This window comes from Pezoporus wallicus, unplaced genomic scaffold (assembly GCF_028554395.1).
Source record: "Pezoporus wallicus isolate ANWC-B61680 ecotype Strahan unplaced genomic scaffold, APGP_CSIRO_Pwel_v1 contig_5069, whole genome shotgun sequence".
In the NCBI taxonomy this organism is placed as follows: domain Eukaryota; kingdom Metazoa; phylum Chordata; class Aves; order Psittaciformes; family Psittacidae; genus Pezoporus; species Pezoporus wallicus.
In genome coordinates this window covers 7,516,825-7,544,025 of record NW_026642361.1, presented here as the reverse complement: position 1 = coordinate 7,544,025, position 27,201 = coordinate 7,516,825, and the positions used below count along the sequence as shown (strand labels likewise).

At 45.2% G+C, this 27,201-nt stretch overlaps 1 protein-coding gene across 1 annotated transcript; it reads left to right on the top strand.

The window, feature by feature from the left end:
- The first annotated feature begins 1,474 nt into the window (after positions 1 to 1,474).
- Positions 1,475 to 20,680, top strand: KCNMB4 (potassium calcium-activated channel subfamily M regulatory beta subunit 4). Its single transcript, XM_057429451.1, has 3 exons — positions 1,475 to 1,926; positions 9,498 to 9,625; positions 19,934 to 20,680. The coding sequence occupies exons 1-3, from the start codon at positions 1,588 to 1,590 to the stop codon at positions 20,100 to 20,102; spliced, it is 636 nt and encodes a 211-aa protein (XP_057285434.1). The 5' UTR covers positions 1,475 to 1,587; the 3' UTR covers positions 20,103 to 20,680.
- Positions 20,681 to 27,201: the final 6,521 nt, after the last annotated feature.

The following is a 27,201-nucleotide window of genomic DNA, read 5'->3' as shown; positions in this document are numbered from 1 at the left end:
CTCTACACAGCGAGTCCCAGCATCAGAGACTCTCATCACCACAGCGCTGGCAGCAAACCCTGACTGATGGAATGGATACACAGAGCCAATGACTAACCAAGACGAGTTCAGTTTTTAATACAAAAACCTATGGCAGGTTTAAGTAAAAATAAAAACACTTATTGCTGGTATACCTTTTCTGAAACCCATTGGTGTTAGGAAAGGCTGCTACAGAGCAGCTAGCCTGAGGGCAGCGCGGTAGCGCACTGGTGCAAACAAGGACAATATTTGCATCCATTTATATTCACGTCACAGTGTGGATTCTTAATAGCCTTCCTGCCAGGCCTTGCTCAATAGTCCATTTGGAGAACCTATGGATCAACTTTATTTTTAAAAGTTTGACGTCTCACTCTGCAGTGGGAAAGCAATTGGAAAAGGTGGCCAGAGGAAAGTGCCGTTTCCCGTGCTTATTTTACTGTTCTTTCTGTAGCTTCTTGTTTGCTGTATCATCTAGTTCAGCTATAGGCTCCAACACTGTCACATTTTATTCTACTTAATTGCCTATGATAAAGACTACAGAATAAAAATATTACTGTTGCTTATGGTGCTCTGGCACTGAAGAGCTTGTTCTGTTGTTTTGCCACCACAGTATGAAATGCTGAGTAATAACCAAAGCATTTGCTTGGATCGACTGCTTATGAGAACCTGCCACTTCTTAGGGTGATCTTCCAAAGGTTGATACCTTCCTGTTGAAAGTACAATTCCTATATAAAACATTGTGACAGCTCTCATCTTGCTTGCTCGCTTATCTTCAAACAGCCATGAAAGAGCCTGGGTTTGTCCCTGCTATGTGGATGCTGGATTTGGGGCTGGACAGAGTAGGGCACTTGTGCTGCATCCCTAAAGTTGGACAAACCCCTGTTATTTGCCTTCGTGGTTAATAAGGTGAAAAAAGCAGCTGCTTTCTCACTTCTAGATATGTAATTTCAGGTCTGACTCTCTATGCATAGAGACCTCTAGTTTTTGACATACGGGGGTTCTGAGTAGGGTTTCACATGGGTTCTCCAGGACTTAACCAAGTCGGCAGTGAGAACTGGGAATGACAGACTGTTTTCATGGCCTGTTTCAAGCTGTGATTTTATTCAACTGGATTTACACGCCAGGATGCTACAACCACCTTACGTGGGGATGTTGGCTTGGCGGGGGGGGGAGGGCGGGAGCCGAAATGTGCCTTAGGGTGTGTTTCGGCCCCTCCTCCTCACCCGTCCTCCCCCCTCTAGGTATTGCCTACCCCTCTCTAGATACTGCACTTTACACAGTAACCGGTATTAATCCGAACCACATCAAATCTTCATGCCAGCTTAATCCCATTGCAATCTGTCCCTTCCACCCCCGGAGGGTCCTGAATTAGGTCAAGCGGGTTTACATTAGGGTTTTATTTATGGATCTAGGGAGTTTTGGGTGTGTTTTTCTCCTGGTGATTGCACGCACAGCCACCCCCCGTGGGTTCCTCATCCTTGCAGGAGGCGGGGATGGAGGCGGGGAGCGGCGGGAGCTTTAGCCGATGGCAGCGGCTGCCCGGCGGCGGATGCCAGCGGCAACGGGACGATGGCGAGGAGCCGTGTGGTTTACAAGTACACGGAGGCGGAGGACAAGAGCATGCGGCTGGGATTCCTCCTCATCGCAGCCGGCTTGCTGTCCCTGCTGGGCTTGGGGTGCTGCTGGCTGCGCCCGGCGCTGCAGGAGCGGGGCGGCGGCGGCTCCGCCAACTGCACGGTGCTGGCGGTGCGGCAGCTCGGTGAGCGCTTCTCCTGCACCTTCTCCTGCGGGGCCGCCTGCCGCGGCACGGCTCGGTACCCCTGCCTGCAGGTCCTGGTCCGCACCTCCCGCTCCCCAGCGCCCGCCCTGCTTCATGAGGACGAGCGGCAGCTCCGCACCAACCCCAAGGTGAGACCCGCGCTCCGAAAATGAGGGGTACGGGGGGTTTTAGGGGTGCGTCCCGGGGGGCGAATCCTGCCCCCTTCGCCCTTCACTGCCCCGTCACTGCCCCTTGTGCCCGTCTTGCCCTAGGGTCCCCTCCAACAGCCCTCCGTTCGGGTGCGGGTTTTTCTCTGATGGGGGGATAGATGAAGTCACGGCATCCCCCGTAAATGCCCTTGTGCTGTTACTTAGCAAGAAGTACATATATTTATATATGAAGACACACTATACATAGTATGCATGTATATATATGTGGTGGTGTGTGTACATATGTAGAGTGTCTATGTATGCACTCATAGTGTCTATGCATGCGCTATCACTATACACGATGTGTATAGTGTCTATACCTCTATCTCTATATATAACTATGCATATATATTTTTATATATACATATCTTTATATAAATATATGTGTGTAACTATCTATCTGTATCTATTTATATCTATAACTATAAATATATATATATCGATATCTATCTATATCAGTATAGATATTTGTATATCTATGTATCTATTTCCCCAGGCAGACCCAGACCCAGCTCTCCCTTTCAGCCACGGGAGCGGCGCCGCCCCGGCCCACAGTCTCCCTGAGCGCACTCCGCTGGGATGCTGGTGCTAAACCAGGGAGAAACTGTTGCTGCTGACTGGGAGGTCTGCCCGAGCAGCGCCTGGTGCTGTGGCTCTGGGTGTCCCACAGGGTGAGGGGCTTCCCAGAGCCGCTCCATTACAATTTCCAGCTGGAATTGTAATGGAGCAGCTGCAGATGGGGCGCTGGGGAGAGGCTGTGCTGGAACAGAAGTTTCCTCGGTGCTGTTTTGATTCTTAAACTTCTCCGTCACTCACATGAAAATGGACCGAACGGAAGTGTCTTTAAAGTTGCATCTTCCAGCAAACTAGGGTAGTCTGAAGGCAATGTGTGACTTGTGATTTTTCTGTCTTTACAGGCAGTTATTCTGCTTTCTACTTTTCATGCTCGGTACAGCTCACTTTGCCAGCATGCTGCCTGAGCGGGGTGTGTTTAGTTTAGTAGTTTCCAGAAAATAAAACCTGTGGCAGAATCCACCTCCTGAAAGAAGCTGAAACCAGGAGTGTGTTGGAAAAGGAAATTTCATCTCTTCAACCGAGATATGGCTATAGCGCAGTGCCAAGAGCCATGATAAGCACGATACAGGGGTCTTCGCGCAGAGACTGGGCAGCAGACTTCCATGTCTGGTTTGGGACGCATTGCCTCACATCTCCACAGTCACAGTTACACCAGTGTGGATCCGTCTCTTGGATTAAGTTGCAGACTTGGGGTTCACGGGTTGCTTTTTGCCCCTTGGCAGCTTATGGGCTTGGAAGGGTGGTCGGGGCAAAAATCAAGAGAGTGAGAAGCAGGATGAGAAGTGTGACAGGATTTGGGTTGAATTGTTGACACCGTTCCGAAGTGGTGAGCAGTGAAGTTGGATGGTGCCTGGTAGCAAAGTGGATGAATCAGCCTGTGTGAGAGCTTTACGAACTTCACCTTTCCCTGGGGGTGCTGCTGCCAGGCTCCACAGAGCGAGTTGTGGTTATGGAAACACGCATCATGAGCTGCCCCAGCACCAGTACTTCCCTCTAATTCTCTCAGTCTCCAGGCAGGCAGCAGGTAGGTGGTGAAATGTGGGAGAAAAGCCACCCTTTTAATGGGAGATGGGAAGTAAGCAGTGCCACCAGCACACCTGGGCTCACAGCTCCTGCAGATCCTTAGTGTCAGCACAGGCATCCAAACTGGGCTCTGACCGCCATGTCTCTCTGAGTAGTCAGGGAGTTTTGGTTTGGTTTTACTTCTGCTGCCTTCCTGGAAGTCTGGTGGGAAGAGGAGGATTGTGCCTTTCCCAGGGCTGGATTGCAGTTTCTGCAGAGAGGCACCTAGAGGTTCAAGCCATGCCCGCAAATGTCACTCAGAAGCCTATATTTTATTTAACAATTAATAAACATAGGGCTGTGTGTTGGCAGTGAGTTGCACTTGCACGCTCTTACAAATCCAAGGTCTAGCTAGTACCTTGAATCTCTAGGTGTTGGTTGTTTACGCTGGGATATTGATTGCTGAGGATTAAATCTGATTTACTAGATGAGACCAAGCAGAAAGGATGCATTTTTTGATGTAACCGCATTCTCTGGTAGTAATTGAATTTAACTAAGTGGAAAACAACACGGAAAAAGAGTGCGCTCCAATTTTTTTCCTTACCTTAAGAAGCTTATGTAAACCCAATATAGAATAAAAAGAAGTTATTTAGGTCTCATTAGGAAAACATACCCTTTTAAGGGAATGAAGCATGCATAGCTGCTGCTTTGGTTTTCTCTTTTTTTTCCCTCGCTTAATGTCTGTGGAGATGATTCTCCTTTTAATTTTTGTCCTGAAGTCACACCGTCCTTAAAAGCTCTCAGAATTTTATCCTGAAATAGGTCAGTCATAGCAACAGAGTAGGAATCTGCTGGATTTAATGCTTGGGATCCAGTCTGTATTTATGAATGGACACTGAAGGGGAGCCATTTAACCCTTCCTGTGTCCATCGCCTTCTTGCATCACACTTGCTTGTTCATGCAATTAGACATACAACACGCTGATCAGCTCCAACTAACTGGAACTGAAGAAAAAGACCAATTTTGTTTTGAACAGTGTTCAAATTTTACACTGCTCAGCTGCTTCTCTTTGTGGGTAGCAATTTCTCCTTGTAAATCAATAGCACAGGAAAAGCATAGCTCAGGCTCCTTACAACACACAATACTGAATCAGTTGGCAGCTAAACTCTGCTCCAGAAGTCCCCAGTGTGCTGGACTCAAATTCTCATACTTTCTGCAGCAGTGGGCTGATGCATAACTGCATTGGCAGCTCAGATCTGGCTGTTCCAGCGAGGTCTAGCTCCTAGGAAAAAGAAATTAATTATTTTTCTTGCTTGCTTCCTAATCACATCATTGTACAGCCCAGGATTCATTTTAGCTCTTAAAGGATTATATATAGCTGGGTCAGAGTTAATCCAGAAATGTATGTATGAAGCAGCAGGCATGATTACATTTGTATCCAGTATCAGTGATTTGAGGAATTCTTTTCTTTTTCCTTGTCGTCTCAGAAGAAGAAATTTCAGCAGAGTGACGGTGCCTTTCTTCAGCTGCCTTCATAGCAATAATAATCTCTGAGATAAGGCTTAAGGGGGATTAATACCAAAGTCAATTTGTCACTATCATTCTGGCCATCAAATCCCTTGGCAGCACACACAACCAGTGCAAGGATCAGGCTACAGGTTTGGCTGGGTAAAATAACAGGGGGGTACATCAGCTTCTCAAAATATCTGTTCTCTGGCTCTTTAGACTTTCCCCTTTCTGCACATGAAGTTAAGTGTAGGGCTGGAAGAACCTGCACACTGTTCTGTTGAGAAACTTTTAGGCAGCGACTGGTGAGCCTGATCTTAGCAGCTGTGCAGCAGGACCCAGTTCTCCCTGTCTCCATCCCTGGGCACGGGAGCAGAGCAGCCAGCTGCGGCTCCTTGTCTGTGCTCCCCATCTGTGCCTGCTCCCGCCGCACTTCTTTCTGTATCTGTTCACCCTGACAAGGTGATGTACTGTTACTGCTTCTGTGCACTTGTAAATAGGTTTATTTGGGGTTTTGGATTCTCCTAAGTATGACCCATGACGAAGGAGGTTTAATAGCAAAATATGCCCAGCTACAACATTTGCCTACAGCAATTTCGTGAGGGTCTGGTGAAGCACCAGCTCTGTGTTTCGGCCGGTGCCCTTGACAGGCAAACACTGCAGATGCTGCCTAGCAGTTTTTTAGGTAAACCCCATAAGTCCCACCACCCTCCTGTTTTGCTTGGGGTGCCTCTCTCTGCCTTGAGCCTCTGATCACTCCTGGTGGGTTTTCCTGCGCTGATGGATGCAGGTGAAAACCAGCTGTGGTGCTCAGCTCCAGCTCCCTTGGTACAGTCAGCTGGAGGAGATGTTTTTTTATACTTACGGAGCGAGTCCCCCTGCTCAACTTCTGCTATGGTGGGATGGTTCTGGCAGCACTAGTTCCCTTACAGGCCATGAAGATAACCCAGGAACATGCAGAGATGCTCACACACAAAGCTAGGAGAAGCTGAGGCTGAAGACTTTCTTCTTAGTGCAACCGCTTTGTCTTCTGATGGGCTGACTTGCTTCTGCTTTGGGCTCTTACATGCATTTGCGTTTGGGACATTCTTGGTCTTGTCTTCCGACAGTGTCTTCCAGGACTGAGGTAGCTTCCCTCGGAGCCTACCAAGTCTGACTTCTTTTTCATAAAAAATGTGATTGAATTGCTTTGAGAAGCATGAGATGCAACCTGGAAGCTAAACCATGGTCAAGAGTTCATGCCTCCATCTCTTCTCTATGATATGGAAGAATATCTGCTCTGATGAAGGGTTCAGAAGGACCAGGACTCTTCCTAGGCATCTGCAAAGACACTGGTGTGGCGGCATCCAGCAGCAAACACAGATACAGATCTTACAAAACCTCAGTGCAAAGGTATATTAGTTACTCGCTGACGTTTTTGCTGAATTACATCCTGACTCCTCTATCCAAACACTGGCTCTGATTGAAGGGAGAATATTGTTAACCTGATAACAATTTTGAGCTGTGTAATTGAGACTGTATTTGAATTACATAATAATTTTATCGTTGCTATGACATAGCGTAGGAGGTGAGATTACAGCACCGTGAGCCAATAGGTCTGCTGAAAAGACCTCGGCTCCATTAGATTTATTCTGAATGTCTGATCTCTAGAGCTGTTCTCCAACTTCATTGTAACTTGTTCAAGGGGGAAAAAAATAAATCAAAGGAATACAGGGTGGAACACTTAAACTGAAAATGGATGCTGATGCATGAACTGCGATTGAGCACAAGCCATCCCAGCTTGCTTTCAAACACTTGGCATTTATTCACGTTTTGATGGCAGGATTTCATGCTGTGTCTCATGAGGGAGGACTGCAGAATTAACCTTTCAGAAACTGCTTGTTGCCGAAGCGGGAGGTCGTTTCAGGTTCACCCACCAGCTCATGGCAGCAAAAGTTGCCAGGTTTTTTGGAGGGTGATACAGTTGGTCAAGCAAAGTCCCCAAGAAGCGTGCTTGGGCGGCTGAGAAAAGACAGGCCCACTACCCATGTGGATCAGAAAGGGCCAAAATGGTTGGTGGGAACTGTGCTGGCCTCCTGGGGAAGAAAACAAACTCCAGTGCTTGTACAGCACAATGGAGTTGGACCTTGGGTATTCACTATGGCTCGAATCCTTCATCAAGTCAAGAAGATGTTTGAGGGTGACCCTTGGGATTCATGTAATGAAGATTTCACCTTGAGCAGGGTCCACTTCTCCTCTGCAAGACTTAATCTTCAACAGGCGCAAGCAAGGAGGACCCATCGTTTTAAGGCAAGCCCCTGGATGTCTCCTTTGTGTTTTCCACATGAAGATAAAGAGGAACAGAAGGAAATTAATCCAACATGGTTTCTGTTAGCTGTCATTGGAATTACTTGTGCAAAGAGTGTTATGAAGTTTTAGTTCCAGAGAGCTTATTCACTGTTGTCCCCAATTTGAGGGAGGTGGAAGGTCTCTGAAGTACACAGAGAAAGTTTGGCCAGCAGAGGAGAGGTGGGGTGGTCACACTTTCATAGAAGAGGATGAATAGGCTCAGCCACGAGGAAGAAACATTTGAGAGGAGAGAGGGAAGCATGCAGAATCTGTTGACTCCATGCAGCTGCTGCATAGATGTGTTTGTGCACTGGCAGCATGGAGGAAAGAGGAGTGTGGTTGATGCTTCCAAAGTACACAACCAAACTAAAACCACTGCCAGCTAAGGAATATTATTGAAGATAGAAACAACTGCATGTGACAAATCCTGTGTTGTGGTTCCTGGAGCAGAGTGGTGTTGCTGCTCATTTCTGTCCTTTGTGATCAGCAGTGGGACAATCCTTGTTCAGGGTCATCTGAATGGGGATCTAAAGGGAGCATTGTGCCATGGCAACATGCAATGTGGGCCTATGTGAAAACAGGGGCCCTTGTATGTGAAATTTCACCTTGGAAGCCACAAGCAGGACCTTGTGAATTCTTTTAGTCTGAAGCATGGAAGCTATTGGCAGCATTGTAAGTGCTGACAGAAGTGGTCAGGTTTTACATGATCAGGCCGGTAAGATCCTGGTATTTCTCCCCTTCCCCTGGAATGGTGAAGATTCTAGTTGTTGTATGGTGTAGATGGACTTGTAGGTCTGTACAGCTTGGGTACAGCATGCAGCGTGGGACACGGTAGGCCCCTGTGATACCTCACTAGATGGAGAGGGAGAGGAAGCACTAGCAGGCACAGTGAGTCATGTTTATTTTCAGGTTAAAGTATCTCCTACTTGCTGTTACTGCCTTCAGGGTACTATGAAGAAACTCATGTTGTGATCATATGTGGAGATCCCTTTAGGGGCTTCCCCTGCACCTCCTGCTTCCTCATCCTACTTAAGAGACTTCTCAGCTACCTTCACAGACACGTTTTCTGCTTGCAGCTCCCAGTTTTAAAGGAATTAAAAGATCTATGTGTGCACCTGGAGTCTTGCTGTCCATGTGTCCTCCAGGGTGAAAAGCCTTGATGATTTCCAAGGACCAGTTTAGCCTTGTTACTCATTTTTGTTCAACATCTCCTGTAATGCTCTCCTGTACCAATGCTTGGGAAAAATAGGAGGGGTTGTGCAGTGAGATCCTGCAACTACCAACACCGGATTCAGTGGGTTGTTTTTTCTTGTTTAATTCCCTGTGGCTAGGAGGGAGGGTGATGTGTCAAAGACGTGACATGGAAACAAGGTGTGTGCATTGTGTGTGACCCAGAGTGGAGTCTCTGAAAACCCAGCCCCAAGTGCACCAAGCTGGGGCAGGAACTCCCCTTGTTCTCTTTGGGCTTTGAAGCAGATGTCTGAGGGTGAGATCTGGAGATATAGCTCAGCTGCACGCTCAACCCTTGTTGAATCTGCTGATCCTTTCTGCTGAAGTGGAGCTTTGAACTTTTTCTGCTTGTTTCCCCATGTTGTAACAGCGCAAGAATACTTGTCTTTTGTCAGTGGATGTCAGCCACATATCAGATATTCCATCATATGGGAAAGCCTGCTGGAATATTTTGGTTATTAGCATGGTGGTAAAAAACCTTGCAATTATGTGCCTCACTGAAGCTAGGAAGCAATTCAAATCTAATCCATGTGCTGACTAGGAATACGTCAAAATTAAATGATCATTTTTCCATTCACCACACAAACCCCCAAGGTGTTACGTGGCAGGTTGGTTTGATAATGGAACAAAAGAGGATAAAGCCTTTATTTCGTTTCTGAATGGTGGCATATTCTTTTCCAGTACCTTCAGGGAGTAACTAGCAATTGAAGTAAAGTTCAACAACTAACTTTTCTTTTTTGTTTCATTGAACATTGAATTTACTCTTTGCTCATTTCAGTCACACTGTTATTGTGAGGAAAATGCAGAGAGAGTGATGTCCTGTGTTTCTGAATGCAGAAGTAACTCTGTTCTGCAACGTGTGTTGGCAGTGTTCATACATCCCTCCCTGCACAAGAGACGATCAGGAGAACTCTGAGAATGTCACATACAAGCAGAAATACTGGAAGAAGAAAGTGGGTTCACAACCATTTACATGCTACTTTAACCAGCACTTGAGGTGAGTAATCTACATTTGCATAACAGAAGTGCTTACACATCTGTTTAACAGCTGTCCACTGGTCCCGTTTGAAAATACATATAAATGTATGCATATATATAAACATACACAGCCATAGAGTCATGTGGTTTATCAAACAGAGTTTAGTGCAGAGCTTCACAAGACGACTCTATTGATGAAAAGCTACAGAGAAAGTGGAAAACAGTTTTTCTACTCAAAGTAAAAACATGAAATTCTGAGGAAAGTTTTCCTTAAGAACATGTAATCTTAAGGCAAAATCTTGGCTTTTAACACTTACGTGGCAAATTTCTGGTTTGGATATTGATATTTCTTCCCTCCATGGAAGAGAAATCCTACTGTGTTCATGAGGGGCTGGAAGAAAAGGGGAGATCAGTAAACAGTACAAAGCAACCCAGGGATTGTGTTCACAGAGGATTAATTAGTCAGATACGTGTAATAAACATTCACAGAACTGCCAGTTTTCACACATGCTTGCAGAGTAGAAACTTGTAACTTAAAACATCTCATCTTCTGTTGCAATTCTTACTTTTACTACTGATGTTACTGTGACTTACACAAGTATAAGGTGTTGTTTCCTTCTTTCAGTGGGAAGAGGAGGGGCAGGGAATCTTTTTGCCTATCTCTTTCTGACAATGATGTGTTGGGGAATAGAAGGTTACCACAGTGTGCAGGCTTGCTGGGAGCACTTGGGAGAACAGCAGTGACTGGAATGATAGGTCCATGTAGACAGGGAGGTGAAAAATATTTAAGATCTCCAAATCAGCCAGGGTTTTACAGGGTTTAGACTCCAATTCTGGAGGCATATGACATGTGCTTAGTTTGATCAAAATGAATAATTTTGAGAGCTGGGGTGGCTGTTCTTGGTTGCTAAGTTAAGAACTCATGTAAGTATCTGCCACATCAGGGACTAAAGGAAGAGGCTGGTCCTACTCCACCAGCCCTTGGATGTTAAACAGATGAGGCAGACCTAGGTGGGAATAGCTTGGGGCTTGCAGGTGCAATTCAGGGCTCAGTGTGGGAGTGTTGGCATCAGATATTGAAGTTTATTAAGGCACCCGGGAGGCAAGTGGGTGCCAGTGTGTGCTAGGACTTTGGAGGAGCTGGAGAGCTGGAGCAGGGCGGCAGGTGGAGAGATTCCCAACTCTCCCGCGGGTGGCCTCCTGCGTGCCTTGAGGGCTTCAGATTTGCCCTAGGCTGGCTTTGTTTGTTGTGCCCCGTCCCCCATCCCCATCCCCTCCCCCTCCCCCCCCCCCCCCCCCCCCCCCCGAGAGACGGTAGACCTGGTTGGCATGCTCAGGCTGACAGTCTGCTGTCCCTGGTTAACTTTTTGCAGAGGGAAACCACCAATACTTTGGTAGCAAAGCCAAGTTATTTCTTACAGTGGGGAAAGAAGCACTGTCTACAGAATGCAGAGGTTAAAAGTTAGGGCTCCTTGTGCAGTGACATCAGGCCTGGAAAGGACCTTCTTGGGAGCTGTTTTGGTTCACAATGTGCCAATGCTTGCATCTGCTAAGCAGCAGCCACCGAATGACTGTTTTGGCATCTCTAGACAGAGAGGTGCTGCTAGTTCACCAGCTGAGACTGAGTGAGCAGGATAGTCAGAAACATGGGAGCTTCTGCAGAAGACATCATGGCCAGGATTCACCTGAGGTGGTAGGACAAGGTGCTGTGCAAATTATCTCTTACAGTCAGTGGGGAGAAACCACAGCCTTTCATCTTAGCCAAAAATAAATGCCTAATGGGGGTCAGATGCCCAGAGATGCTTATTTCTCTCCTGTAAAGGAGCTTAGGGTGATCTGCTCAGGTGCAGGCACCTAGGTGGTCGGTGTCCAGAGCTATGGAAGCTGGTTCTCACATCACATCTGTAGATGAAGCAGAAGCAAAATTGTTCTGAGGCTGCACAGTACCTAGGGTCTGCCATTTATGTAGGTTGGCACTGAGGAATTGTGCAGCACTCAGACAGAGTTTTTTCCTTATAGTTGCTGTATCCTATTACTGTTAAATGTTCTTGCCAAATGCAATGTCTGCCCTGAAACACTGCCTTTTGCTGTTCATACAACAATTTATTTACAGCAGAAGAGAGGCTTGCTGCCAGAGATACTTGAAGATAGTCTAAGCTGAAATGTGAACACCATTTATTTTCTTCTGGAGATGGGAATGAACTTTAAAAGATAAGTTTCGCTGACTAGGAATGTGCTTGCTTAAGTATACTTTTAGAGTTACAATGACTAAATAACTTATGAAGAAATCAAAACCATACAAACTGAGGGGAAAACCTGTTCACTTCGTAATAAAGTGTGTGTATTTCCTGTCAGTATTTTTTTAACTGTGTGGATGAGCTAATTCTCTGTGTTAGTCTGTATAAAACATATGGAATATAGTGGTGGGTTCCTTAGAGTAAATAGGATTTGCAATATTAATACTCCCTTTTGAAAAACAAGAGTAAAATTCTAGGTAAATATCAACAACTGAGCATCGTCTCCTCTTCATTGAACTGAAATTAGCATCACTCTCAGAATTGTTGCTGCATGAGGAGGGCACAGTTAGGCAAGACCTCCCTTCAGTTTGGTGGGGCACATTTCAACAGGCTGCTTTGAAAAGAACAAGTGATGCCATTTGTATGGTTCAAAGTTATACAAAAAGGGTGAGAAGCAGACTTTGCAATTTCAGTCATTCTCAGTTAACACAGAGATGCCCAACATAACGAGCTGTCTGACGTTGATCTTAGAGAGCCAAAGCACAGCTTAGCTTGGAGCTCAGCATTTTACTGAAAAGTGAGGTTTTGCTTTGCCACCAGAGACAATTACCTTTATGGTCCCACTCTCTTCTGGCTAGCTTTGGGCCACGTGGTGCAAGCTGCATGACAAAGTCACTTTTCCAGAGCTCTAGTGAAGGTGCCTGTCTGTTGACATGATGATACTCCAGTCTGAAGGGAGCCCTGCCCAGAAGAAACCAACCCCCAGTGTTTCAGAGCACAAAATAAGTGACACATTCAGATTAAGTTCTCAGGTTGTTGCCAAAGGTTTGAGAAGGCATCAAGCTCTAGTGCTTCAGTGTTCTGGATCTCACACCATGTTCCAGGGGGTCTGTAGTCATGAACACCTGCAGATAAGGGTCACAGCTGCATGCCCTGAAGTGGGAGGCCTGTGGAAATGTATGGGATGGGAGAGACCCTGTCACTTCATTTCTTCACATTCCAGGTGTCATTGACAGCAACAACAAGAACAAAAATAGAAAACCCAAGATCTCCATCACCTCAGACCCTTCAGTCCATGCCATGCAGAGACATGCAGAGACATGCAGAGCAACATAAGTCAGGTCTTATTAGTGGCTCATTTACGTGGCATTATTGCTTTTTAGCACTGGATTCATCCATTATAGCAAGTACATTCTGTGGTTCCTTTGCTGTGGTGCAGCAGATGAGCCAGCCATGCTTTATACTTCCCTGTGTTTGCTGCAGGATGCTGTATACAAATCCACCTGAGATCTGAAAAGCAAGCACTGTCTGGTGATTAATGCCCACCTGTATAGTGTTGGGATACCCTGCAGGCCATTTATCTGTGAATAATTGTCTGCAGAAGCCAAATGTGCTCTGGTAATAGGGTTTCTCATTCATAAATGATGGAACAGAAATCTCAGTGTGTTCCAGTACTTCACAAAGTTTCCCAAATTAATTCCCTCCAATCAGAAGAGGGTGTTGCTATTTCCTATCCTTTCTTTTACTGTATAACCTGTAGAGCAGTGCTCAGGGCTGAGAGGGAAAGGAATTTACTGTTAGTAAGATGTAGCTCTGCCTCCATGTGCAGCTGTTCCAGCTGAGGATCTCTGTGTCTTGCAACAATAGGGGAAAAAATACTGATGAGTGCTTGTCATAGTGAAAGGATGTGAATAATTCTGGGAAAAATAAGTGTGTGCAGATTGAAAACATCTTTAAATCCAGATTGTTTGAATACAAACAATATTTGTAAGGTTTCCCTGTCCCCTGCCTCTGTCAGCTTTCTCTGTGTCTCATAAATCGCATGGTACGGTGCAGAAGTGATGACTGGAATGTTTATGTGCTTGTAAATTTTGGTCCTGCATGACTTCTTGGTAATCCCGCACTGCAATTCTTCCCATGACATTTACTAATTGTTCAGAAGGCTCTGATGAAGGCCTGCTTTACCCAGTGTCTGTTTGAACTGCTTGGTAGCACCTAACAGGGATGTGTTGCATCATGCAACAAGTAATCCAGTTACCCCTGGTCAGAGCCCCACAAGGCTCCAGCCCTAAGCTCAAAGTCCTGCTAAAAATAAGTACTGGTTTCACCTTTTAGCAAGGAAAAACGAATTCCTCCCGCCATCTCTGTTCAATGAAAGGTAAAGGCGTGTTTTCAGAGTGAAAGTAGAGATTTCCTTAGGGTTGTTTTTAGTTTGTTCATTCCTCTTTCACCCCGCGGGCTGTGGGGCAGTGGGAGTTGTGCTTCACAGTGGCCATTGCTGTTTGCAGCAGAACCAAGTCTCGATGCCTGAGCAGCGCCTGAAACTTTTCAGGTTTTGCTCTCCCTTTTGTCCCAGTAGGTCTCTCTCTTGCCCCGCCACTGATTTATGCATTGATAACTGGTGTTAGGAGTTTAGGTGCATCCACTTGAGAGGCTCTGCATTTACTAGACACGTGAATAGCAGCATTGCTTGAAACAAGAGATGCTCCATGACCGAGCTTAGGGGGAACATGTGCAACCCCTCTGGTCAACATCTTTGAACTGAAATACCATATGGATGCCATAGAGCAAAGGTGGGTTTATTAAATGCGCTATATTTGCAGGTACAAGGAAATATCTTTATTATTATTTCCCTGCTGATTTACACTGGGAAAAGAAACACATTTCCAGGCATGATATATACCTCTTCCGGGTTCAGCTCCGCTGCCTCAGCACCATGGGAGAGATGCTGTGCGGACTTCCAGCAAAGCTGTGTCTTTGTCATGAGATGGTTTCCTCAGGGAACAAGGACACCTTTCCTTTTGTGTTTCCAAGCCAAACAACAAACATTCAGACTCTGGGAACTGGCAGGTCACCTCTACAAAAGTAGCAAGAGAAAGTCAAAACTGCAGTTTCAATACATGCTGATCTTGCTGGGCAAACCCAAACAGCGATGTTTCTGTATTTTGGGTGTCATATAGCTATTTATTTCCCTTCCTGAGGAAAGGGGCTGTTTGCTGTGGAAATACAGCCCTCTTCCTTCTCTTCTTTTTTCTGCTTCCCTATTAAATACATCTTTCTTCCTCTCCCCTTCCACAATCCCCTTGTTTTCTCTGCCCAACCCTGTTAGCCTCCTCTGACACTCCTGCCGTACCTGCAGCAGCTCTGTGGCTCCTTTCCAGGCTCCTGGTCTCCTTGCTTCTGCTATTGATAATGGTTTCTGTTCCTTTGGCCTGTATCTAGCTTTCCCAGGTAGACACAGTGTTTTCCTGCTGCTGTGTGCTTCTGTTCCTTGGGCAGGTGATAACCACCAAAGGCTCATTCTTCTGAAGGCCCTATAGGATGTTTGGTTTCTGAACTCATCACCTCCATCATGGTGCAGCACCATGCTGGGGTTCTGCCTCGCTGGCGTAGCCTAGCTCTGGCTACTCTTGTCCCACAGCGTAGCCATCATGATTATCTCATGGCTCAGAAGTAGCTGTGACAGGCCGCATAAACCTCAGGGCTTGCTGTCAGTGACTTTGCTCTCTTGGTGATGCTCTCCATCTGTGCTTGGCAAGACAAGTATCTCTGTATGCATATTTCTGATTCAAAAACTTGTGGGGCAGCTCTCTTGTATTAATCACTGTGTGAGCCTAGGAGTGAAAGCCAAAGCGTTTTGTACCACAACAGATCCAGTTTTCGCTAGTCCCTGAGGAGGGCTGATGTCATGCCCTGCTAACAAGCTCAGCCCCAAGAAGGAAACTGCAGTAAGCTGCCCAGCAGCATGGATGTGTTCCATGGGCCAAACAGGGCTTCTGCAGTCCTGGCTGCTGCTCTGGGTACTTTCTACAAGCAGATTTTGTTCCTTATTCAGCAGGGTTTGTTGCAGGATTGCTTCGGAGTTGTCCTAGGGAATGTACCCAAACATTGCAGACTCAGATGTTGGAGGAGAGCTGCTCTGTGCACCCTGCCAGTTCCTTAGGAGGCTCCCACAGTGATGGTGGCAGTTCTGCTCTGCCCAAGAATTCATGAATTCATCTTCAGGAACTCTTCCCCTAAACAGATGCCATCACATGAGGATAGGAAACAGGTGGAAGGAGTGAAATCCAGCCTCAGCAGGCTAACCTGTTAATTTATCACTGATGACTTTGCGCTATTTAATTCTTCTGATTAATTCTGATTCTAACTTCCTCTACCTCCTAATTTTTCACCAGTCTTTTCTTTCAGACCAAAGGTTTGTAGCCTGCCACAGATCACCTGGAAACAAACACAAGCATGATTATTCTTCAGGTACTTAGCCAGGCCCTCACTCACAGTTCCCGCCGTGCCAGTCCCTGGCTGCTGGCATGGGACTTACCAGTGACTCCCTTGTGTCTCCCTACCCATTTCTTCTGAAGAGCAAGAGAAAACTCGGAGGATAATCCTGTTTGCAGGACACAGCGTGTGTGCCACGATGACCCCCGAGACCCCTGCAGTGACCTCTGCACATCTCCTGCAGAGCCACAGGGTCGCTGGGGCTGCAGTGCTCCTGCTGCAGAGGACATCTGGCTGCCTGGACCCTGCTCCTCAGGCTGCTTTCGCTGTGGATTTGCAAGTCCAGTGTGACCCATGTGCTATGTGCTGCTGGGATCTTTTTCCCTGGTCAGGCTCTCCTGCCTGGATGGTCCTTCTCAGGTCACTCCCTGCTGGCACCAGTCCTGGGCTATGGCAGTGGTGTGGTGGGCTCAGGGTCTCGTGCAGTGCATTGTGAGCGTGCAGCAGGGCTGATTTTCCCTGTTCACTTTAGAAGCTGTTATTTGCAGCTGTTTGCAGTCTCAACTCCAAAAAGCAGAGTTAAAAGGAATTACCTTGTAAAGGAAAATAGAGAACATTTTCTATTTCAGTAATCCCTTTTCAGGTATTTCTTTCTGCTATAAAAGTTGTGTCTCATTGGGACCTGCTGCTATTAACACCCTCTAAGGTGTTTTCCAGAGCACTCTCCATAACTGCTGTCAGCTCTGGTGATGGGTCTCCAGGAAAGGGCTCCTCAACTGGGCACCACTGAGCTCAGGCTCTCATTCTCTGCATCATCTTTCTGCCACTCCAGCACTCCCCACTGCTTTCCCCTACACCCTGCAATGTCTCCGTGTGGGTCAACAGATGCAGGAAAGATGAGCTGGTCCTGATGGAAATGCAAAGGAATGGCGTTATAAGCTGCCAAAGTTGATCTTGATGAGTTTCCATGGGCTGTTACAGTCAGATAACCAAGATGTTGCCATCCAGGAGCATGGAGTCTGTCTGCTGGCAGTGGTGTCTGTCTTTATTTACTTTTCTCATTCACTCCTGGAGTCCAGCAGTGCTTATCTGCTCTGCAAATTTAATGTAGGATGAAATAAAGAGCAGCTGAAAGCACAGTAGTTCTTTGGGAATAACCACAGAGATAAATCAAGTAGGAGCAAGGCTGAGATTTGTCCCACCATTTTTTGGTACCTAGAGTAGGTATAGAGAGGCTGCATCCCAGAGGGTCCCTGACCTGTCCCATGTCACCCTCTAGGAGTGCTTCTCCCTCCTCTTGACTAAGAAAGGGCATTTAATGTCTTAAATGTGGTGTCAATAGTCATTTAGTGATGTATTTTGGGGTGACCCAGTCATGACTTAATGCATTATCTGAAAAGACGCTGTGAGCAGTTGACAGCAGATTGCTGCACATCTTCTGCCATGCAGGAATTGCACAGGGTATCTTGCTGTAGCTAAGAATAGCAATAATACCCATCTGAACCCAAATGGATACTTAGGATTCAATATCCCAATTGAGGCTTCATTAAAGGCCTCTGTAAGTCTTTGATTCTTCTCCAAAAGGGAAACTCTTTTAAATGACTAACTTGCAAGAGTTACAGTTGCACCTGTAATGAGTGTTTGGCATCCGTCTCTGCTACATTTGGTACAGAAGTTTTCCAAAATATCTAAGATTCATTCAAAAGGGTATCCTGCTCTTCCCAGGCACAATTCTCTTCGCTGAATCTATTTTTCTAGTTTGTGTTTTGCCCCTTATTTTTGAACTTTTTGATTAATATCTGCTTTAGAAAGAATATTTAAAAATCAACTTCACTTGTAAGCTGAGAGCTGTAAGGATTGAAAGCTGCCTCCTTATGGCCTCCTTGCCAATTCGCACTCTGCTATACACAGATGATGGTACAGTAAAATTGAGGAAAGCAATACTATACCTCCTGTGAAAGGATTTTTTCTCTTTGGGTGCTGTCATTTATATGGCATAGGCTGGTGAGTGTGTGCCCATAAAGTTAATATTATTTTATTCAATTTATGGTCTCCACATGTGCCTGATTATGTGTCTGGAGGGTTTGGGTTGAACAGACTTCATGTGTTCCACTACTGAATACACCTCGGTTTCTTTTGATCTCTTTTTATGTTGCTGAGTTTCAACTTTTATATAGCAGAGCTGCTCTTAATCAGAGTCTGACTCTGCTCATTGCTACACAAGGAGAGATGCGTGGTGCTGCTGGCCCTGGGGACATGCAGGCTGGCACAGTGCAGAGGAACCTCCACGCAGCAATTTTGAAGGAGAGACCTCCAAATGCAAATGCAGGTTTGATTAAATCAGGGTTCAGGAATAGCCTGGTGGTCGGGCTCCTTTGACTCCTTAAGGATGGATAAACCCCTGTAGATTTGCAGGCATCTCCAATAATTAACTTCTTGGTGAAGGAAAATTAATTTCTTCTTGTTTCCTCTACAGATGTTTTCTTAGTGCTACTTTCTATCAAGATGAAACTGCTAGGGGAGAAACAGCAGTTGTTGCTCAGGTATCTGTTCCCATGTGCCACTGCGTTACAAGAACTTAATTCCCAGGACCCAGCTTTATGAGCCTGGGTTGCAGGATTTTAAGTTTGTTGCTGAGGAGAGTCAGGTAGTGTTGATAAAGCAACATGGAATGGGAATATTCAATGTAAGTAAGGACCAGTATAAGCCATGACTTACATATTTTCCTAATTAGAGAAAGCTCTGTTTCCTTCCTTTGCGTATGGTTTTCCAGCAGACTGCATGTCTCTGGCTATAGATGGGAAAGCAATGGTGAAATGCAAATGCTACAGGACTGATTTAATAACTGTTACACTGCAGGAAAGCAGAAAGAGACAGAGCTGAGGAAAACCTGCCATCAGAATTCCCAGCAAACTTCCAAGACTTGGAAGATACGTATGGACACCCAGTTTCTGAGACACGTGGCACAGCTGAATTTCCAAACCTCTTGAGATGCCTCCTCCTTGCTATTATCCTCCCTTTGATTCCCTTTGGAAATGCATAACTCTATCACAGACTCGGCCATGACTGAGTATTAGTTGCTGTTGTTGGAAGCATGGGAGGGCGTTCAGATCTTCAGGGGTGGCTCCCCAAAGTGTCCCTGTAGGGGCATCCTCAAGCCCACTGAGGAGCTGGTGTTTGCAGTACCAAATCACAGCTTACTCCTGAAGAAGCCTCTGCTGGAAGGAGCTGAGTTGGGAGCCTCTGACACCCAGAGGCTGGGCAGGAGTCATCCTGACAGTAGGTTTTGTGCCGACTCCAGCCTGGGCTGCCAGCAGTGCAGTGCTGAGGACAGGACTGGCTCTCTATCCAGAACCAAACCACAGCCAGGGCTTCGTCAGGAGCCTCTATGTTGCTCCATGGACAAATCAGTGCTCAAAGCTAAAAGGGAATCTTTAACTGCAATTTAAACTCTTTGCACAATGTCTGATGGTATTTGAGGTAGATATGTATAACTGCTGCCTGGTGTTATGTTTTTGCTGGAGCGGTTTTCCAGTCCACAGTTTTATATTACATCTCTCATGCTCTTTCTGAGGACCACAATCCCTGGGAGACATAAGTATAAATTTTATTTATTCATTCATTTATTTATTTAACTGAATTAACTTGTTATCCTGTAAACACTGCAAGTGGAAAGCCCTCGTGGCCTGCCACGAGTGCTGGTGATAGATGCGCAAAAGAAAGCAGTGAATGAAGCGGTCTACCTAATCATTTTCTAACACTGTTGCACATAAAACATCTTTATTGTTTCCATGGCAGATGCTTTCCACTCATGATGAATTGATGATGTTGAGTTGATTTACATTCTCTACCTCTTCTGTTCCTCCTCTTCACAGGCCAGATGATGTGATGCTGAAGCGCACTCATGATGAGACTGTCCTCTTGCACTGCTTCCTCTGGCCCCTGGTTACGTTCCTGGTTGGAGTCCTCATAGTGGTCCTGACCATCTGTGCCAAGAGCTTGGCTGTCAGGGCAGAGGCAATAAAAAAGAAGAAGCACTTGTAAGTGGCAAGGCTGCTGATGGAGAAGAAAAACCTTCAAGAGGGTCTCAAGTGAGGCAGCTTGACACATATGCAGGTCTCTGCAGGGGCACCCAGCTGCGCCTCCTTCCAGTGTCTCATCTGACAGTGGAGTTGTTCTTGCCTCAGGATTATCCTTGGAAGGCTGCCCCATGAAACGTCAGCTAATTGCTTCTCCTGCTATGGCAGTAAATAAATATGTTCTACCAAAAAAACATCTACACTGTACCAAATACGCTGTGCACTGTTAGCCCTGAACAACAGCTACCCAGCTCCTAGCGGTATTGAGAGACAGTTTATAAAAGCCCTTGATGATGCTCATTTCATCTCTACAAAGTGATCTTTACTATTGTTTAATAGTAAATAATTAAACATCTTTTATGATAGACTGATAGACTGTATTTCCAAAATAATAAAGTTTGGTTGTTTGGTTTTTTTTAACCTTAGTTTTGTTTTGTTTTGTTTGAAAAAGCTTTAAGACTAAAATAACCTTGTGCTGATTTTGTTGTTTTTTTTTCACTGTGTAGAACTTCCATTTAAAATTCAGACTTTAACTTCTGTCTAAAAAAACTTCCATCATCGCCTGTTCACTGTGAAGATATGTAGAAATCTCTCAGAAATACTACTTACAAAATCAAACAAGTGCTGGAAATGGTCATTAAATAGTGGATCTAATTTTCCTGCCTCAGTGGTATTCAGTCCCTGCAGTTTTAATTTGACCCTCTCAGTTACCCTCTTCACCCAAATGCTCTCGGGCTGTAAGGAGCAGCGATTTGGGGGAGTTTTACAAGAATAGGTTTTACCATTGACTTACGCGAATAGTGGAGTGCCTAAGTGCCTGCTGAGGGGAACCTGTGAGCTGTGGTGTGATGTATGTCACCAGACACCAGGGATGGCTGCAGGGAGGGCTGGAGAAGGACATCAACTCTTTGTAGGGCTGTGGGTGTTTGCTGCTGAGCTGCCCATGCCAAGGACACCTATTTTGTGCAGGGTCATTCCAAGGGGATGCTCCAGAAAATGCAAGGCTGGGCATGGAATCTTGCTGGGTGGCTTTTCCCTGCTTGTCCCAGCTCTTCACTGTGTATTATGGGTGTACCAGTCCTAGTCCACTCGCTCAGTGCAAAGATTTCTGTATTCTGACAGTTTCCCTGAGCACATCCATTGCATGACACAGTCAGTGGCTGAGACTAGAGTATCTTTGTGGCACTTGTCCTCACCCCTGCAGGGCTGGACACCCCTGAGACCAGGCTTTGCAGTGTTCGTGTGCACCAGAGAAGAAAAGCCATGTGGCTCAGTCAGGAAAATGAGTCTGTCAGCATCTGGTTACTGGCAAAGCATTTTAATCTACGTCAACAGTTCCACAGTTCTAACCACACTGTTCATGGTATTAATCTGTGACATTCTTAGTGTTATGTTTAAATACTTTGTGTTTTGTTGAGCTTTTAACACATAGGAAATGTATTTCCTTAGAAAGAGGAAAGTACTAGATTTGAAAACCTGCAACCCTGTGTGCCAAACAAGGCACAAGGCACAGCGACATACATGCTTGTATTGCCTAATGTTCATCTCAGATTAATCATATTGTGTGTTTAAGAATTGATTTCCATAAGGCTTCTTAATTTGTAACCTTGTACATGTTGTGGCGTTGTGGTGCTCTGTGATGAGTACAGCAGGGCAATTGGAGGTTGCTCCCCTCTTCCCTGCTTACTCGCTATATGACTTTTGTAGAGTTCTCTGGTCACAGTCCACACTGGGATAGCTGTTCCTTTGAAGGAAGTTAAGGAAATCTGTTCGTGGAGGCAGGAACTTGATGCTTCTTGGCTAATTACTCTGTAGGAAAGATCTGACTGGTGTTGGTTGCACACGTTCAGGCACCTCCAGTTCTGTGGATTAAAAATGCATGAAAAATGTCAGATTCCCTGCATTAAACACCACCCCTTTGGAGGTGCCTGTTGTTAGGTTCATACAGGTACTCTACACCCCAGCCTGCTGAAAGGAATAGCACTGGATATACTGGATGAAGAGAGGTTGTGAGCTCTCAGCATCTTGGATGAAAGCCTGCCAACTTCTGGAAGTGCTGTCCTGCAAAGAATACGGTGTTTTGTTTCACTTTGCTTGCACCTTCTGTGATTCTTTTTCACCCTCTGCAGTTCTCTTGCCTTCGCAACCCACAGAAATACTGCACATGTGTGTCTGGCTGGGGGGGGGGGGGGGGGGGTGTGGGGTTAATTACAGTATATTTTAATACATATTACTTTTTCACACACTGCAAATCACTGAAAGCTGCCACCGTGGGGTGGTTTGATTATCTGGTTAAGGTGGTGGCAAGTTCTCCTCCTCTATTTCCTCTTGGTAACTTCTTACAGATAAAGGGAATAACCCTGATTTTCTACACATATATATACTTTGTTTTCCCCAGGTAGAAGGAAATACATGGTGACATATATTCGCTATCGATTTTTAAACCAGTAGCTTGGGCCCACAAATCTGGATTAACCAAATCCCCTCTGGCTTTGCTCCAGAAGCTTTTGTGACTGAATTGGTCATCTGGTTCTCAGAGCAAAAGACAAGAAGTGAATTGAATTGCTACAGCTCACTTGATCAGCAATCATATCTTTAAATCAATTAGAAATGCCATTTGCAAAGGCCTCTGGAAGTAAGTAATTGTTACAAACGTGATAAGGAATGATTTTGCAGAGAGATGAACATTCCAAGTTAAACACCCGAACTGGCACGCAAAGGGAAGGAGGAAGTGTCTCCCTGGTATGTGATGCTAAGGGGAAATAAAAAAAACATCCTGAAATTCTCTCTTCTGTCCCAGCCTGCACCTCACTGGTTTAGAAATGTCTTTCTAATCCCCACACTTGATCGTGGAAGCTGGGGATTTCCTTCTAGCGGATTATTCACTGATTTCCCCCTTGGCTTTGTGGATTTCCAGTTTTTGTGTTTTCCTCTGAAGCATGTTTGCAGCCAGAGCAGCTGCTCTTTGCAGAGCCATGTGCAGAATCAGCTTGTGCAGTTTATTCAATATATGCCATTGCTTCGAGGAATTTTGTTCTGCCTTTCTGTCTGCAGGTCCTCCTCAGTAAGACCTGCCTTTCCTTTCATGTTGTGCAATTAAATCAATTTGTTTTTACAGTATCTCTCTCTGTTAGCTTCTTAGGCTCTTTTTAAAAATTGAAGCGATAAGAGCGTTTTTTGTTTACGCTTTCCCTGCTTTGTGTGTTTCTGTATTGCCAGTAGCACCCACCATCTATTAGAAATACATTTCACAATGTATTAGAAAATCTATTGAACAAGGAGCTGAATTAAATACTTGGAGCCTAAGAGGGATGTCGTGGGGGTATCCAGGGGTATATTTAAAGATCATTACCTGCCATATCTGCTACACACATAACCCTTTGTCAGTGCTCTGGCACAAACCTACTGGATTTGAATGGATATCATGATCTGCAGGTGAAGCCACAAGATGCAAGCCAGGAAGAGCGATGCAAAGGTAAGTGCAGGTCTCAGCTTCCAGACTCGCACTTCCATGTGTGTTTTGAGGGATTTGTCCTAGATCAAGGCAAAGATGCCTGTGAGGTGTGAGGGTACGGAGCTCCCCATACATCTGCTGCCTTGGCTTAGGCAGTTCCTGCCCACCCCAGTCCCAGGGTTTCCCTGTCTGCTCTTTGCCTCTGGGAGCCCTCTGCTCCCAAGCCAGGGCTTCCATGTCATTCCCACAGGAGCAGGGATGTCTGTAGACAGCCATCAAGCGTCTCAGCTCATTTCACCCACTACATGAAAAGATCTGTTGAGTGTGTGTTATCTCATCACAGTCCAGCTGGGAAATGTGAAAAGGGAACACTGGTTAATGTTTAAAACCCTTTCACAGATAAGGTCTAGAGACTAAGTAACCTTGAGGAAGTGCCTAATGCAGTTTTCTAGGGGTTTAGGCCTTACTTGAAAAATGAAAACTATTTTAAATTGTGTGTTCAACACCTGCGTGGGACGATGCTTGGACAGTGTGGATTGCCTGTTAATGGAAGGATGGTGCTGTGCAAGTACCTGTGCTCAGCACTGCAAATATGGGAGCTGCCTGATGAATCTGTGTTTCTGCAAACTTTAGCCTAAATGGCCAAAAGTATCCTAAACCCAAAGGTAAATGCATGGAAGAGGAGACACCTGGGAGAGTGTCTTAACAGCAAGAGAAAAAACTCAGGCCATGGCTTATATTTAGGTAATCAGATGAAAGGAATCACAGAAGAATTCGTAACTATGAGGCCTATTGTATCATGTGCATATTTTCTTGCAATCCCTGACAGAAATCCAATAGCTGGAGTTATCGAAAAATCAGCTTACTTCTGTGTGTGATTTCTCTGAGAATCAAAAGCTGCTTTTCTTCTCTTTCCTTCCCCCCTCCCCCCCCCGCATGGAGCAGCTGCTATTACTCCATTAACTCTCAATCAGAAACCAACCCTTTCCCTTTTAGGCAACTTAAGAAGTTTCTGCACTGATCTGTCAAGCTAACAATCTTTGCTGCAGAAAGCACGAGCGGGAAAACCTCCGAGGGAATATGTGTGCAATTAATCATAATGCTTTGTCAGGTCACAGGCCCACTGAATGAATCAACCCCCAAAGTTTGATATCTGAGAAGCTCTGCATTTTTCTTTCTGGTTTGGAATGCTACACTAAAGCTGCCATTATTTGCACTGTGTTTAATTCACATCTCTTTGGTGGTCCAATGGTCTTAAGTCTCCTAAACCAAGAAATCACTTTGCGTGCGTGGCTGGAGAGGCAATAAGAAGAAAAAGACTAGCCCCTGACACTATATAGCTGTAATCTGGGTGTAAAGTTTTATTATAAAACATGTTGGCATAGCTGTAGGATTATGTACACACCTACAATACACAAACAATTCCCAAACAGCACATAGAGCAATCAACCTGAACTAACTCATCCAGAAATGCAGTAAAACTCGCTTAAATCACCTTTGATACAGCATTCAAGAAATAAAATCAATCTGCCTGTCAGTTAATTTAATGAGATAATGGAGTGTCAAACATTACCTTACGTAACATAACCTTTTCATAACTTTTTAGCTAACATAAGGTTTATCTCTTTATTTGCGTGCCAATTGCCATTCACTATAAGCATTTGGAAAAAATCAACCATTAAGCTCTTCCACATAGTTGCTTGTTCAGCAACTGACAGCAACTGATGGTGTCTGGGCAAAATACTTCAACTGTTTGGACCCCACACAGCACGATCAATTCCAAAAGAGATGCAAGCTGCTAACATTTTGTTTCAAAAGCCCCAAAAGCAAACTTTTATGCCATTTCTGTTCCTTCACTGTGGGATTAGGACAAAGCCAGACTTCAGATAAGGAGCAATTTCTGATCATCAGAGCACGTGTACTAATACTGAAGTCTGTATCTTTTCAGTATACACACATGGCTGCATTTCAGTACAATGCAAGAATGGATGTGCCACCCCTGGAGACATTCAAAGCCAGGCTGGATGTGGTTCTGAGCAACCTGATCTAGTCGAAGATGCTCGTTGCAGGGTGGTTGGACTAGATGACCTTTGAAGGTCCCTTCCAACCCAAACCATTCTGTGATTCTATAATGCAATTTCAATGCAAGAAACACAAGCTCTTACACCAAAGGTCTGTGGGACTGCAACCTGAATTTTACAGGTCAGCTGCCTTCAGCAGAGCCACAGTCCTTTTTTGCTTGGCAGGAGAGCAGCTCTTGCCCTTTGCAGCAATCCTGTTTGCCTCGTGGTACCTCCAGGAAAGGGCAGAGCGACCATCCCCTCTCTGCTGCCATGCCCACCAAAGTCGGAGGCAACATCATCTCTGGGATGTAATATTTGGCATTTGCCAGGGTGCGGGTATCAGGAACCTTGCCAGGGCATGCGACTTTGTGGGGAGAGCACAACCTGGGGCCATCACAAAGAGATCTGCCACCCAAGGGCAAATATAAAATGCTGGATGGGCATGGGTTTAGCCACAATCTTTTGTGGAATTAAAAGGGCTGAACTATCTTTTCCTGTGCTATTCCTCTAAAAAGTAATGCTTGAGACTTAACCATGAAATTGTCACAAAGTCTGGTTTTAGGCAGGGGTAGAATAATTTGGAAGGAATGAATATACAGCAGTCAGTACATCCAAAAGGTGGGTAGCCTAGATCCTAACTGCTTTTTCTGATTAATAATGAAAAATGGGTCTGATACTAAAGGGGAAAAAAAAAAAAACAAAACCAAACCAAACCAGACCCAAACTATATGGATATTCTATTTAGCTGGTGCCTCTTGCTTTTGATGGATCTTCAATATTTATCAAAAACACAGAGTGTATGCTATGAATCTACAAGTATTCAGATAAGTGAATCACAGGCAGTAAGTGATTCTGGTGTGTTAAAAGCAAATAGTGTCCTGTGAACTTTGCCGCTTTTTTACAGCCAAACTGGAGACTAATGGAGACATATACGGGAAGCAATACACAGTAGGGAACATTTTAAATAATGCTTTGGGATCTTACTGAAAAAATTAATTTAGATCAGGCTGGAAAACAACGAGGGGAGATTGAAAATGGGCTGCAGAACTGTCAACACATAGCAATAATGAACAGCGAGGTACCGAGCACAGTTGTGGGGTGAGGTGTCTCGGTAGCTGTATTCATGATAGGAGATGCCAAGGTAAAGGGCAAATTAATTGAGTTTTTTTAAAACATGCCAGATCAGGAGGTTTGTGAGCTCCAGTTTGATGGCTAGAGATTTAACAGCAAATAAAAGTAACTAATAGTATTAGCAGAAGAATAAAACGTCTTTTCTATTCCTGAAAAAGACAAGGTAATAAATAGGGACAGGATGGACAGAGCAGATATGTTTGGTGAGGGAAAATATCTTGGCAAGCAAAAGTGTGACGATAAAGTCTTCAGATAGATGCTGGACAACACGCTGGTACAATTGCTGCTAGCTAATCCTGGCTTTGATAGCATTTAGCTGGTATCTTGGTCTGAAACAATAGCTTTTGCTCTGGTAGCTGCCACTCAAGTGACTTCTTGGTGGAATATGGGAGTACCTGAGACTGCATCTTGGGGGC

What these genes read in the sequence shown, in the direction of transcription:
- KCNMB4 (XM_057429451.1), top strand. Translation starts at nt 1,588, where the DNA reads ATGGCGAGGAGCCGTGTGGTTTACAAGTACACGGAGGCGGAGGACAAG. An exon ending in AGCTCCGCACCAACCCCAAG is followed by an intron (nt 1,927 to 9,497) that starts GTGAGACCCGCG and finishes GTGTGTTGGCAG; the next exon opens with TGTTCATACATCCCTCCCTG. An exon ending in TACTTTAACCAGCACTTGAG is followed by an intron (nt 9,626 to 19,933) that starts GTGAGTAATCTA and finishes TCCTCTTCACAG; the next exon opens with GCCAGATGATGTGATGCTGA.